Here is a 15016-nt window from a genome sequence, read left to right on the forward strand (position 1 = left end):
GGAAAAATCAGGTTTTTGAGGGCCAAAAAACACATTAGCCTTTTTCTTCCTTGAAGTTTTCTGAGCCTGGGTCCTAGAACCAAGTGCTCCTCCTATTATGTGTTTATTGAATAAATTAACAAATGTATGAGCAAATTTTTAAAAACTGGCTAATTCCTGAGCTCCATGAAGGGCATTAGTAAATCTTTTGAGGACCTACATTTTTTAATCTGCAAATGATGCTTTCATTGTTGTATGACTGAGAAATTCTCAACACGGAAACACCTCATTTTAACTTAACATGATTGTGCTACAACGGACTTTAGATTATTTTTCCTAATAAATGAAACTCTACGGAAATGACAGTTCCCTGCCTTTTCTCCTAATCCATTTATTGGATTGATGTTCCATGAATTTTCAATACTTTACATACATTATAACAAGGTCAACTGTGACCTCCTTTCACCCCTTCTTGGAGAATTTCCTTCAACCGTGTGTGCTCAGGCCCTCTTTTGCTCTCTCTCTTCCCAAAGGGAACCCTTTTATAAGCTGAGATGAACCATTTAGGTTCTCCCTTTGGAAATGGTCAAGCTGAGAAACCTAAACTGAGTTGTATGATCCTGGCACTGAAGGTTCTCCAGCTAAGTCATCACATGCTTTGTGGTTTGTGTTTCAGAGAGATGAATGTAGGTGAGCTGTATCTGGGGAAGGGAGCTGGTACCAGGCCAATTACAGTAACCACGGAAAGAGGTGAGGAGAGCCACCAGGTACCTGCAGTGGAAATAAATTGAAAAACCACTTGGTGGTAACTGGACCGAAGAGGGGGTTTGTGGAAAGAACAATCAAAGACACAGGAGTTCAATCTGGGTGACTGCTGGGGACACAGATGCCTTTAAAACATAGATCTCAGAAAGCATTGCCCCTTTGAGAGTCTAGATGTTCAGCAGGCAACTCAAAACGGGGAATTCAAACAAGCCTCCCTTTGTGACTTAATATGTTCTTTTAAAAATTGTACTGTATTAACAGTTTGATAGGAAAGCAATAGAATTACACTGTTACAGAGTGTTAAAGAAGGAAGAAACTAATTCTACCGTTACCGTTTTATGATTTTTTCCATTTTCCGGATGTTTAAAAATATGTACTATTGGGCCGGGCGTGGTGGCTCAAGCCTGTAATCCCAGCACTTTGGGAGGCCGAGACTGGCGGATCACGAGGTCAGGAGATCGAGACCATCCTGGCTAACACGGTGAAACCCCGTCCCTACTAAAAGATAGAAAAATATAGCCGGGCGAGGTGGCGGGCGCCTGTAGTCCCAGCTACTCTGGAGGCTGAGGCAGGAGAATGGCGTAAACCCGGGAGGCGGAGCTTGCAGTGAGCTGAGATCCGGCCACTGCACTCTAGCCTGGGCGACAGAGCGAGACTCCCTCTCAAAAAAAAAGAAAAAAAAAAAAATGTACTATTAGATTGCTTTTAAAGAAAAATGTTAATTTTGGATAAGCCAACATTTCTGAGTCTAGGGTTTCCAAAACTAAGGCTTTTGGAGACGTGCTGGGTCAAAAATAGAAGCTCGGTAAATACTTGCTCAATAATGGCAGTACTGATGGTCTGGAACACTAAATATAAATAAAAATGTTTTCGTTTTTGAGGATTTAAATGTTTCCTTAACTTGAACGTGAAAGAGATTTTTGTTTGTTTTGCTGTAACGAGAGAAGAAGGAACAAGAGAATAACTGACAGGGTGAAACAACCTCTCCCAGAAACTTTTGGACGCAAACGCCCTCAAACCCGGATCATTGGAAAGTAACGCCAATGGAGGAGAGAACCAACGCACGCGCAGCACCAAGGCGGCCGCCGTCACCCCGCCCCGGGGCTGTCTCCGCCCCCGCCCTCTCTCAGTCGCCCCGCCCCCGGGGCTGTCTCCGCCCCCGCCCTCTCTCAGTCGCCCCGCCCTGGGGGCGGTCTCCGTCCCTGTCCTCTCTCCGCGTCCCGGGTTCCGGGGGAAGTGTGTTACGGGGACACTGGCCCGACTACTTTCGTTCCGTCCTCCATCGCTCTCTCCCGTGCAATGGCGTCCGGGCTGGTAAGAGTGCTGCAGCAGGGGCCTCGCTGCCTCCTTGCTCCAGTCGTCCCCAAGCTGGTCCCTCCGGTTCGGGGAGTGAAGAAGGGATTCCGCGCCGCCTTCCGCTTCCAGAAGGAGTTAGAGCGGCTGCGCCTTCTGCGGTGCCCGCCGCCGCCCGTGCGCCGGTAGGAGACACCTCGGGAAGGTGTGTCAGGGTGGCGGTCGCAGACACGGGGTCTTCCTCCCGTGGTGGTGTGCCTGCGGCTGATGCGCCCCAGGATTAAGCTTTAGGAAGTTTGCGCTAGAGACACCCGTGAGCTGTGGGCGCGTGGCCTGAGGCAAAGAAAATGGATTTGTGCCGCGGGTGGTAGAGCTTCAGGCTGCTCCCGACGTTTTGAAACTACCATTTAGGATTTTGTCTACTGGAAATTGGGAGAAATGGGGCTGGCCGGAGGGTCTTCCTTATGTGGACTTGGGTGTTGTAGCCCCCATTTGTAATACCCGAGAATTCCGATAAGCGAGAAGAAAGCAGTCCACAGCATTGTAAATTAAGGAGAAAAAAAAAATTAATCTACAACCTGAAGTCTACTCTCTAGAGAAAAAGGAAAAAAAGTTAGCTTTCGATTTTTGCCCAAATTAATGTTGTTCTGGTAACAGGTTTGGCAGAGAGACAGGTTTTTATGGCTTCAAATCAGATCATACTTTACATAATTTAAATTCCTTCATCTTTTTCTCTTTAATAATGTGTCTTTGACATGTTGTCATGGCATTACAAAGAGATGTACCTCACTCTTTTTTATGGCTCTATTTATGGGCTTATGAGCTCCATATTATTGCCATTAAAACCTATGTAACAGCGTGTATCTTTATTTCACCTTTGGGGATGCGTACGTAGCATGTAATTTTGAATGCTATTAGTACTGTAACGTTGCCCTCCAAAAAATGTTGATCCACTTTGTACTCCTACCAGTAGGAACGGTCTTCTAACAGATAAGTTTATGGCAAAAAATAAAATCGCTTCTTAATTCCCATTCCCTTGTTTATTATAAGGTTAAGTATTTTAGGCTCTCAAAGTTGGAAGAAACTTTACGGTTTGTACAGATTATATAAGTGTATATATTATATGTATATCTTATGACTTTCAACCCAGCTTTTTATACTTTGCTTCCCTTTGTTTCTTAAAGGGGTTTTATATTGTGTTACGTGTAAGTAATCCAGAGATGACTCAAAGTATACAGGAGGATGTGCATAGGTTATATGCAAATACAGGTATACCTCATACATATTGTAGGGTTGGTTCTAGACCACGGAAATAAAACGAGTCACGTGACTTTTTAAATTTCCCAGTGCATACCTAAGTTATGTTTATACTATTCTGTAGTTTATTAAGTATGCAGTAGTATTGTCTAAAAAGCAATGTATGTACCTTAATTTAAAATACTTCATTGCAAAAAAATGCTAACACAGACACAAAGTGAGCACATGCAGAATTGCTACAAACCTTCAATTTGTAAAAATAAAATGCAATAAATCTGTGAAGCACAATAGACCAAAGTACAGTGAAATGAAGTGTGCCTGTACTACAACATTTATATGGGAGACTGGAGCATCCATGAATTTCAGTATTCAGGAGAGTCCTCGGAACCAATTCCCCACAGATATTGAGGGATGACCATAAATATAACATACCTAGTGTTTATGGCTTGAATCTGTGAAATTATCATTTATGTTTCATACTTAGGTATAAAACATAGTTTCATGATTAGAGCAGAAATAAGGAACCTAAAAGTTAGGCTCATGGCTTAGTCTTTTATGTTGAAGAACCAATTTCATGTGACAATTGGATCAACGGGAAAATTAATCCGATCATATATGTAGAATATAGCAAGGGACTTCCAGTATTTATCTGACTTCAGTCTTAACATTTAGAATATCAGCCTGGCATTAAAAAGAAATATAACCTTCTTTCATTTCCTTTCTATAATTAATAACATTACAACACAGTGAAAAATTTTTATATTACAGTAAGAGGTTGTTCTCTTTACCATCTCTTACTATCTTTGCATTTTCAGTTCCGAGAAGCCGAACTGGGATTACCATGCAGAAATACAAGCTTTTGGACATCGGTTACAGGAAAACTTTTCCTTAGATCTTCTCAAAACTGCATTTGTTAATAGCTGCTATATTAAAAGTGAGGAGGCCAAGCGCCAGCAACTTGGGATAGAGAAAGAAGCTGTACTTCTGAATCTTAAAAGTAATCAGGAACTATCTGAACAAGGGACATCTTTTTCACAGACTTGCCTCACACAGTTTCTTGAAGACGAGTTCCCAGACTTGCCCACTGAAGGCATCAGAAATCTTGTTGACTTTCTCACTGGTGAGGAAGTCATGTGTCACGTGGCTAGAAACTTGGCTGTGGAGCAGTTAACACTGAGTGAGGAATTCCCAGTGCCCCCGACTGTATTACAGCAAACGTTCTTTGCAGTTATTGGAGCCCTGTTACAGAGCAGTGGACCCGAGAGGACTGCACTTTTTATCAGGGTACGTAATTATTAATTGGACATGCTTGAGAAAGACAGAAGGGAAAATTTTCTTTTGTAATTCGCTTCTTTGATACATCACCTTGGAAGTGAATGTTTGTCCCAAGAAAAACTGAGAAAAACCTAAAACTTTTTTATGGAAGGGCTGTAATTATTCCAGTTGTCTCTTATTATGGATATCATAAAAAGTGAATATTAAATTGTGGGTTGTGATTTCTGAAGGACCACAAGCCATGTCATCTTTAAGTTTACATCCTTAGGGCCAAGGATACTGCCTGCATGAGAGATACTCAGTAGATGTTTGGTGAATGAATGAAGTCAAAGGACAGTATGCAGAGGCCTGTGCTTCAGTACCAGCTGCTGTCTGCTCTTCCAAGTGATAAATCTTGGATTTCAAGTCCCTCTAATGCCTAACTCTTTGTTAGCTAGTGACTTAGCTAATTCGGTTTCTTAATTGGTACAACTTGACTCTCACTATCCGTTTGTAATTTATTAACTGGGAGAAGTTTTATCCTCTGCCATTGGATGAAAACATGAGATTTTGTTCACTTTTTGATAATAGAGAGTCCACACAATCTCTTTAAGTCAGAAAGACAGTTTTGATTCAAGCATCTATCTGACTGACATTCAGTCCTTAAACCAGCATCACATGCTATTGGAATCTGTTCATTTAGTTTTGATACCAAGTTTGATAATTTTGTTAAGAGAATATCTGTATTTACTGACACTTCAGACTTTGTTCATAGGTAAGACCTATCTTTCTCCCCCCAGTTAGTTTTTTCTATAGAAATTCTGACAAAGTCCTCTTTGATTTCCATTCTCTTTACTATAACCTCTGTGGAGTTTAAATAATTTTTGGTCACCATTTTGAAATTCTACAAGGTAGTCATGAAACTATGTTGGAAATATTTACCATATTTTAATGCCTCTTAACAGTTCCAAGTAAAGATCTTACGAAACATAGATAATTCAAATATCTGTTTATAAGTTGAGCTTTGATGTCTCTCATAGTAGAATTGACAGGTTTGGATTGTCCTGTTTCATTTGTTCATCCACTTAATGTTGAGTGCCTTACTATGGGCCAGGCACTCTGCTGAGCTCTGGAGCCACAATCTAAATAGGATTTGATCCTACTCACAACTCATTAGTTAGATGGAATGCAGTGTGGAAGTGCTTTCCTAGAGGTGTTAAGGCGCAGAGTGAATTCAGAGTTCAGGCAACAACCAACTTTAGTAAGGGTAGGAAAGGTTTTATAGAAGCGATTTGTGCCCGTAAAAAAGATGTTTTGGGAAGACAATGTCAAGGGTGCGTGTGTGCTTGGGAACTACAGTTAATTTTTTGTGACTGAATCATATTGCATTTGGAGAAGTGATCAAAGATGAGTCTGGACCTTCAAGAGCCAGTGTACAGAAGAGCCAACAGTGTTACTCAGAAAGTGGTTTGGGCGTCAGTATCAGCGTCACTGGAGAACTTGATAGAAATGCAGATTCTCAGGCACCCCCTCAGAGTACATAATCTCTGGGAGTAGGACCTAGGAATCTTTTTTTTTTTTTTTTTTGAGACAGAGTCTGCTTTGTTGCATAGGCTGGAGTGCAGTGATGCGATCTCATCTCACTGCAAGCTCCGCCTCCCGGGTTCACACAATTCTCCTGCCTCAGCCTCCCAAGTAGCTGGGACTACAGGCACCCGCCACCATGCCTGGCTAATTTTTTCTATTTTTAGTAGAGACAGGGTTTCACTGTGTTAGCCAGGATGGTCTCGATCTCCTGACCTCGTGATCCACCCACCTCGGCCTCCCAAAGTGCTGGGATTACAGGCGTGAGCCACCGCCCCCAGCTGGAATCTGTATTTTAAGTAGCTCTCCAGGTGATATCTCTGCATCTGGAAATGAGAACAGCACTCTTAGCCATGCTACGGAGTATGTATTTTGATGATCTTGTATAGTGACAGCTGGAGTTGTTCTAAGTGGGAGGTTTTTAATGATCAAATGCCCATTTTAGAAACATCATTTCTTCATACCCCTTCCCTATTCTGGGGAGGTGAGATTGGAGTATTCAACTTACACCCTACTAGAAAGTTCTAATAATAAATTAGTAAGACCAGGAGCAAATAGCAAAAAATAGAAGGTAATCACTTAAGAAAAATTGAGCTTTCTTTCTATATTCCTACTAATATCTTCGATGGTGGGAAAGAGTTGTGTTTCCTTACCTTACACTTGGTTATTCTATATGACAGATAGCAGTTCAGTGATTTTTATATATGTGCATATACATACATATCCCATAAGGCATATCTACTTCTGTACATTAAAACATTTCAAAATCCCCTACTGAGAATGGATTTATACATTTTTTTTTTTGAGACAGTGTCTCACACTGTTGTCCAGGCTGCAGTGCAGTGGCACAATCACAGCACACTGCAGCCTCGACTTCTTGGGCTCAAGCCATCCTCCTATGTCAGCTTGCCTAGTAGCTGGGACCACAGGCATGCGCCACTACGTCCAGCTAAATTTTTTTTTTGTAGAAACACGATCTCATTATGGTGTTCAGGCTGGTCTTGAACTCCTGATCTCAAGTGATTGATCCTCCCACCTCGGCCTCCCAGAGTGCTGGGATTATAGGTATCAGCCACCATGCCTGGCCTAATATTTTTTATTAATGAAGCTGAAAGTGTTCTGGTGCTTGGAGGAGTGTTGTAATGAATTGACTTCATTTCATGAACTAAGGGGTCTTTTTAAATTTCTTCCCTCCTGCCTCCATCCATCCATCCATCCTGTTATCGTATTACTAATGTTTGTTAATACAGGTTAATTGGAATATGTAAATTGCTGTAAATTAATGTTTGCTTCCATAGTTTCTATACAGCGTAATGCTTTTTACTGGCACAATCAATTCTGCTTTGAATGTTCATAATTTCTCAGTTATCTTAGTCATATAAATAATTATTAGTATGTTATAGTTTTAAAAGTTTATGTGAAATTATTAAGCGATTTTTAAAAAATTATTTATTATTATTTTTAGAGACAGAGTCTTGCCGTGTTGCCCAGGCTGGAGTGCTGTGGTAGCATGATCTTGGCTGACTGCCACCTGCACCTCCCAGGTTCAAGTGATTCTTGCACCTCAGTCTCCCTTCTAGCTGGGTTTACAGGCGTGCACCATCACGCCTGTCTAATTTTTGTATTTTTAGTAGTGACAGGGTTTCACCATGTTGGCCAGGCTAGTCTCAAACTCCTGGCCTCAAGTGATCTGCCTGCCTCGGTCCCCCAAAGTCCTGGGATTACAGGTGTGAGCCACCTTGCCCGGCCAAGTTTTTAAAAACATTATTAATGGAGGAAATATTGTTATCTAGAGGCTCTGAGTGCCATTTTACATGAGTTTCTGTAAGAAGTTACTACTTTTTATTTGTTAACTCAATTCTTTAAATATTTTTTTTTTTACTAGTAGGAATATAATTCTGAATTATAAGATAGGGCAGGGTGTGGTGACTAATGCCTATAATTCCAGTACTTTGAGAAGCCAAGGCAGGAGGATCCTTTCAGGCTAGGAGTTGAGACCAACCTGGGCAACTTATGGAGACCTCGTCTCTACAAAAAATTTAAAAACTAGCCGGGTATGGTGGTGTGCACCTATAGTCTCAGCTGCTAAAGAGGCCGAGCTGGGAGGATTGCTTGAGCCCAGTAGTCCGAGGTTTCAGTGTACTTGTGATCACACCTCTGCACTCTAGCCTAGGCAACAGAGTGAAGCCCTGTCTCAAAAAAGAAAAAAAAAAAAATTACAGGATTCTACCTTCTGTGGAATTTTGGTAGATCATAGTACTTGAAATAGGTTTCTTGGGCTTTCAGGTTTTTTTAATCCAACTATGATTTTTGTAATAAAATGTGTGTAAAAACTGGGGGAATGAAAAAGAATAGTACATTTTTGTCTTTCATTTCCCATTAAGTTTTAAATTTCTGTTAAAAATGTACTCTGTGGCTTCTCTAATTTAAAAAGTGTAAAGAATATATTTTGAATTGTGGTCCTATTGTTCTTTCTACTAATTAAAATGTTTAAATTGTATTTTTATATGTAGGACTTCTTAATTACTCAAATGACTGGAAAAGAGCTCTTTGAGATGTGGAAGATAATAGATCCCATGGGGCTATTGGTAGAAGAACTGAAGAAAAGGAATATTTCAGCCCCTGAATCAAGACTTACAAGGCAGTCTGGTGGCACCACAGCTTTGCCTTTGTATTTTGTTGGCTTATACTGGTTAGTGAAATTTTAATCATAACTTTATAACTTTGAGGAAATCCTAAAAACAGACTCTTCACATTCCATAAGGAATGTTAACATAACCTCTTCAAATTCTGTAACGTAACTTCTAATTGCATTAAAAGATTTAAAAAAAAATCTCTTCCCCATGTTATTATTTACTACTTCCCTTCCTGCCAGTTATGCTTAGGGGAAGAATCTGAGTTTTGCTAATAGTGGCTTTTGTCAGCCAATAATATTTGCTGTAGACTTTCAGTATGTTATCTTAAATTTTTCTGTGTAAAAGTACAAATGTTGACTTATGTTACAGATTTAACCATAATCCATTCTTGTCAGTAGCTTCAACTGAGCCTAGATCTGGAAAGGAAGGGCCTTAGTTATCCATCAAAATGTATAAATCAACCCATGTTGAGAGCTTTTTAGTTTTTTTTTTTTTTTTGAGACGGAGTCTCGCTCTGTCACCCAGGGTGGAGTGCAGTGGCCGGATCTCAGCTCACTGCAAGCTCCTCCTCTCGGGTTCACGCCATTCTTCTGCCTCAGCCTCCCAAGTAGCTGGGACTACAGGCACCCGCCACCTCGCCCGGCTAGTTTTTTGTATTTTTTTAGGAGAGACGGGGTTTCACCGTGGTAGCCAAGATGGTCTCGATCTCCTGACCTCGTGATCCGCCCGTCTCGGCCTCCCAAAGTGCTGGGATTACAGGCTTGAGCCACTGCGCCCGGCCAGAGAGCTTTTTAGTTTTGTTAGTAAAAAGTTGACCTGCCCCAAATTAATCTCAGATGTTAAGATTAAAGTGTTAAATGTAAATAGTGAATATTTAAAATAGCTAGATTAAGATTTAGGTAAATATTTTTCTAATCCTTGTATCACAAAAAGACTTTATAAGTATAAAAGAAATAGAAGTTACCACGTGGGGAAAATGGATAGTGTTGTAAAAAGTTTTATTTATTGAAATGCAAAAACAGTGAGCTACTCTTTGTTACTTGTCTGTTTGGCAAACCTTTTAAACATATCTTTTATCATCAGTTTATACACTGCTGATAGGAAAACAATGTACCATATTTCTGTGAATAATTTTGACGAAATGCCAAGCATCTTAAAATTTTTTATGTTCTTTGATTTTGGTATTTCAACTTTTGGTTGTTTGCCTTAAATTTGCAGACAAATTTTGTGAACAAAGACATTTGTTGTTTACCTCTTTATGCTCCATACCTTGAACAGTTGCTGGGACGTGGTGGTCAGTAAATAGTTGTTGAACTGAAAAACAATTAGAAATAAATTTGATATTCCACAAGAGGGAAATGATACATGTACATGATGTAATATATAGTACAGCTATTACAGGCAACACTTTAAAAGAATTTTTAATGAGATTGGGATATTTTAGAGAATGATCTTTTATCTAAAAAAAAAATGTAAGAAGTCATTTGCCGTATCACTACAGTGATTACTGTTGGGTAGTTGTGTTTTTGTAGATTTTACATAATGACTTTAAAACATGATCAATGATAAAACCAGCAACGTTAGACTAAAAACAAAATTCTATGCTTGTTATTCACTTTAAGATGACTTTTTCTGTTTCTCAAGATTTGTGCAAATTTGTGTTTATTATTATAAAGTTTAACTTATATAACATTTTTTTCATTTCCAATTATTATCATAACAGATGTTTTTTAGCAAATTTATTGTTGTTCTTTGTGTAGCTTCACTAGTTTTTCTTTAATTTGGCTTCAGTCTTCACTTTCAAATCAGTTTATATCGAATCCGATTTAGTAAATGCAGTTGCTTTGCATGAAACTTTCTGGAGATGCTTCTTTTAATGGCACAGATGAAATTTTAGGTCAGAAAATTTCCAGGAAGTAGTTAAATATATTTCAGAAGTAGCAAAACAAAAAGGATTATAGTTATTTGATGTGCACATTCTACATTCTCTGCTCCCTTGAAGGAACATTTCACATTTTTTAAGAAGATAAATCATTATGATATAGAAATACCAGTAAAGCAGAGGACTACCTACCTTAGATTTATCAATAGAATACTCATAGCCAACATTGAGTGTTACCTCACTTGGAAATAAATTAGACTGGGTTAGAAATATATAAAATAATTTTAAAATCTGAGCCTGTTTTGAAGCTCTTTTTTTTTATTTCATTTCATTTTTTTTTTTTTTTTTTTTGGAGGTCTCACTATGTTGTGCAGTCTGATCTCGAACTCCTGGGCTCAAGCAATCCTCCTGCTTTGGTCTCCCAAAGTGTTGGTGTTAAAGGTGTGAGCCATGGGGTGGCCAAGGCGGGCGGATCGCAAGGTCAGGAGATGGAGACCATCCTGGCTAACACGGTGAAATGCCCGTCTCTACTAAAAATACAAAAAGCTAGCCTGGTGTGGTGGCGGGCACCTGTAGTCCTAGCTACTTGGGAGGCTAAGGTGGGAGAATGGCGTGAACCTGGGAGGCAGAGCTTGCAGTGAGCTGAGATCGCACCACTGCACTCCAGCCTGGACGACAGAGCGAGACTCTTTCTCAAAAAAAAAAAAAAAAAAAAAAAAAGTGTGAGCCATCACGCCTGGCCTAAAGTTCTTAATTTGAAGTATAGAACTGGTTTCTCATTTGTGTTAAAGTTTAGATGACAAACTCAAAAGGCATAATTTTTTCAACAGAATCTTTTCCCAAGTTATGTCACACATTAAAAATAAAAATAGTCATAATTCCTGATAATATTTTTACTAGTTTCAGGGTTTTGTAAGGAGATATTTATTTACATATTCTTCCAATTCTCTCATCAACAATTGAAAACATAGATGCTTTTTTGACTTGATAGAGTTGTATATATTTCTAATGAAACATGAGTGTATCTTTGTCTAATTACCATATGTAATGAACTTGCAACAAATCTAGTTAAAATCCAAAAGATGATCTATCAAAGCTATTGTGTTACTTCTAATGTGTGTTATTGAAATAAGATGTAGATGGCATAATTGCTTTATAACTGCTTTGTGTATTGTCTTATGATATTCCATGTAATTTAAGACTACTATTTGTTCTCTTTCTAGTGATAAAAAGTTGATTGCAGAAGGACCTGGGGAAACAGTATTGGTTGCAGAAGAAGAGGCTGCTCGAGTGGCCCTTAGAAAACTTTATGGATTCACAGAGAATAGACGGCCTTGGAACTATTCCAAGCCCAAAGAAACCTTGAGAGCAGAGAAGAGCATCACTGCCAGCTAGCCAGCCATGAATGTGGCAGCCTGAAACTTGAGACTGAAAGTGAGATAAATGTCAAAGGTGTTTCAAGCCAGACATTTTCAAAATTGTGAAGAAATAGGTGGTTTTTTTTTGGTTTGTTCTTCTTTTTTACTGTGTTCCCAAAATTAAATAAATGTTAATCAAGTCACAGTGTTTTTGATTTTGTTTTTCTAAAATCTTGGTTTGATCAAATCTTTTTTTTTTTTTTCTTGAGATAGAGTCTTACTCTGTCACCCAGGCTGGACTGCAGTGGTGCGATCTTGGCTCACTGCAACCTCCACCTCACAGGTTCAAGCAATTCTTGTGCCCCAGCCTCCCTAGTAGCTGGAATTACAGGCATATGCCACCATACCCGGCTAATTTTTGTATTTTTGGTAGCGATGGGGTTTCTCCATGTTGATCAGGCTGGTCTTGAACTCCTGACCTCAGGTGATCTGCCTACCTTGGCCTCCCAAAGTGCTGGGATTACAGGCGTGAGCTACTGTGCCCAACCAGATCAAATCTTTTCTTGATATTTTTACAAGAAATTTTCCTAAAGTTCTTGATTTAATTGTATAGAATTTGTATAATTAGGTGTATTTCATTTGCCTCTATCTTTGAGGTATCAATTTATGTATCTTATGTGAATTTTTTGCTGTAATACCAATACATTTTTTCTCCACATGTTACATTGCATTTTAATTTGATATACCCAGTAATGGCAGGAGGTTGATGAACTTTGCTTCTGTAATACAATTTTAACTGAAATAGTAATGTTAAAACTCTTTGGGAAATGCATGGTATAGATTATAAGTAGGCAGCTATTTACATGATCCCCAAATTCCAAGTTTAAAATTCTGTATACTTCTAGTATGTTTCTTATTCAGTTTCTATTGTAAATAGCAGGAAAAGGCAAATGTTACGCTTCTCAGAAATTGCCTTTTCTAAGAAGTTGAAACTCAAAAACAGCTTAAAATGTTAATGGTGAAGGGAAAATAAAGCATAGATTTCAGTTCAATTTAGTATTCTAGTCATAATAATAGTACGTACCAAGCACTCTTCTAAGTATTGGAACACATTTAATTCAGTAGAGAGGTTTTGGTGTTCTAATCCTTTGTGGTCAGTTCAATAATCCCCTAACTGCAAATTCCTTTTGATTTATCATTTTTTAAAAACTTTTCGGCAACAGTTATTTTTAGTTTGAGTCTTCCAGTAGTCACTCGCGGGGGTTAACAAGAATAGCAGGACCTACGAGTTGAAAATAGAAAAGAGGTAAAATGTTAAAACCAACAGCACTTTTACCATGAATTTATTTATTTATTTTTTAGACGGAGTCTGGCTCTGTTGCCCAAGCTGGAGTGCAGTGGTGCAATCTTAGCTCACTGCAACCTCCGCCTCCTGAGTTCAAGGGATTCCCCTGCCTCAGCCTCCCGAGTAGCTGGGACTACAGGTGCATGCTACCATGCCCAGCTAATTTTTTGTATTTTAGTAGAGACGGGGTTTCACCATGTTGGCCAGGATGGTCTCAATCTCTTGACCTCGTGATCTGCCCACCTCGGCCTCCCAAAGTGCTGGGATTACAGGTGTGAGCCACTGTGCCCGGTCTGACGTTTTTTTATAAAGATAAAGGAATTTTGAAGTGCCTTTCCTGAGACTGGCTAGGAAAGTGGAACTTGAGCTTATATTACAGGTTTATAGCTCCCCAAGGTAAAGCAGAGACTTTTTGGAGGGGAACATTTGAAAAACAACTAGTTGACTGAATTGGTAGGTTAAAAGTAAGTTAAAGTTGACCCTTGAACAACGTGGGTTTAAATTTTGCAGATCACTATGTATACGCGGATTTTCTTCTGTTTCTGCCACCCTGGGACAGCAAGACCATCCTCTTTTCCTCCTCCTCTTCAGCCTACTCAGCATGAAGACAAAGATGAAGAGCTTTTTGATCATCCATGTCCACTTAATGAGTCGTAAATATATTTTCTCCTCCTTTGATTTCCTTTATATTTTTTAGCTTACTTTGTTGTAAGAATAAAGTTTATAATACGTATAACAAAATGTGTTGATTGTTTATTAATATATTATCAGTAAGGCTTCCAGTTAGCCATAGGCTATTAGGAGTTAAGTTTTTGGGAAGTCAAAAGTTATATACAGATTTACTGCTACATAAGGTGTCAATATCCCTAATCCCTGCATTGTTCAAAGGTCAACTATATTTTACCTTTTTTTCAGAGTTAACTTCAAATCCTAGTAATGAAACACAAGGATAGAGGACCAAAACCAGTGGTAAAATGCCATTTATGTGTGTTACTCACAAGTTAACATGATTCGATAAGCATCTCATTGGTACTGTAGGAGAAAGGAGATTATATGACGAACTTTTCTGGAAAGCAAAAGACGTCTTATGACCACTTAGCGTCTGTGAGATGGCAGAATCTAGCTGTAGTATGATTCTAATTTTTTTAAGGTAAACATTAAGAAAGTCTAGAGAATTCATTTGCAAACCCAGTAATCCTTTTTCAGCCCCGCTAAATAGTGCTGATTGTGCATTCCCAAATTTCGCCTGCTCAGGGGAGTTTGCAGGACCTTAACCTACAATCTTGGAGGGAAACTATCCTTTTAGGTTTTCAAGCTTTTAAAACTTGAATGCTTCCAAATTTACATGTGGGACAAGTCTAGCTCTAGTTGATAAAACTGCTTTGCAAGTAGAGATCCATATGCCTCATGTAGAATGTAATTTCAACATATTTCTAAGTAAAGGCTTCTTTGAACTTAAGTTGCACTTTTTAAAAGCACCCACTAAAATAGGGTAGAAATGTAGAAAATTTAGAAAAATTGACATACATTTTCAATTGTGTATCAAATATAGCTTGAAATTTGGAACCAGTCTCTGAGTAGCTATTTGTCCTATGAGCCTAACTGCATAAATATGACATGTGGGCAGAAGGAACATGTGAGTACAAGGGTGTCGTCAAATGGT

The 15016-nt window shown here is 39.0% G+C and overlaps 1 protein-coding gene across 2 annotated transcripts; it reads left to right on the top strand.

Moving 5' to 3' along the window:
• Nucleotides 1-1989: 1989 nt before the first annotated feature.
• LOC105481317 (mitochondrial ribosomal protein L44) lies at nt 1990-14094 on the top strand. 2 transcript variants are annotated; one of them, XR_986896.3, is made up of 5 exons: nt 1990-2222; nt 4110-4578; nt 8646-8824; nt 11874-12102; nt 13864-14094. XR_986896.3 is itself a non-coding variant. In XM_011740822.3 (5 exons), the coding sequence occupies exons 1-4, from the start codon at nt 2044-2046 to the stop codon at nt 12043-12045; spliced, it is 999 nt and encodes a 332-aa protein (XP_011739124.1). In that variant the 5' UTR covers nt 1990-2043; the 3' UTR covers nt 12046-12084; nt 13864-14094. The 2 variants fall into 2 exon arrangements, 1 of the variants encoding a protein (XP_011739124.1); XM_011740822.3 differs by having other exon boundaries at nt 11874-12084.
• Nucleotides 14095-15016: the final 922 nt, after the last annotated feature.

The sequence above is a fragment of the Macaca nemestrina genome, chromosome 11 (assembly GCF_043159975.1).
Source record: "Macaca nemestrina isolate mMacNem1 chromosome 11, mMacNem.hap1, whole genome shotgun sequence".
Classification (NCBI taxonomy): Eukaryota; Metazoa; Chordata; class Mammalia; order Primates; family Cercopithecidae; genus Macaca; species Macaca nemestrina.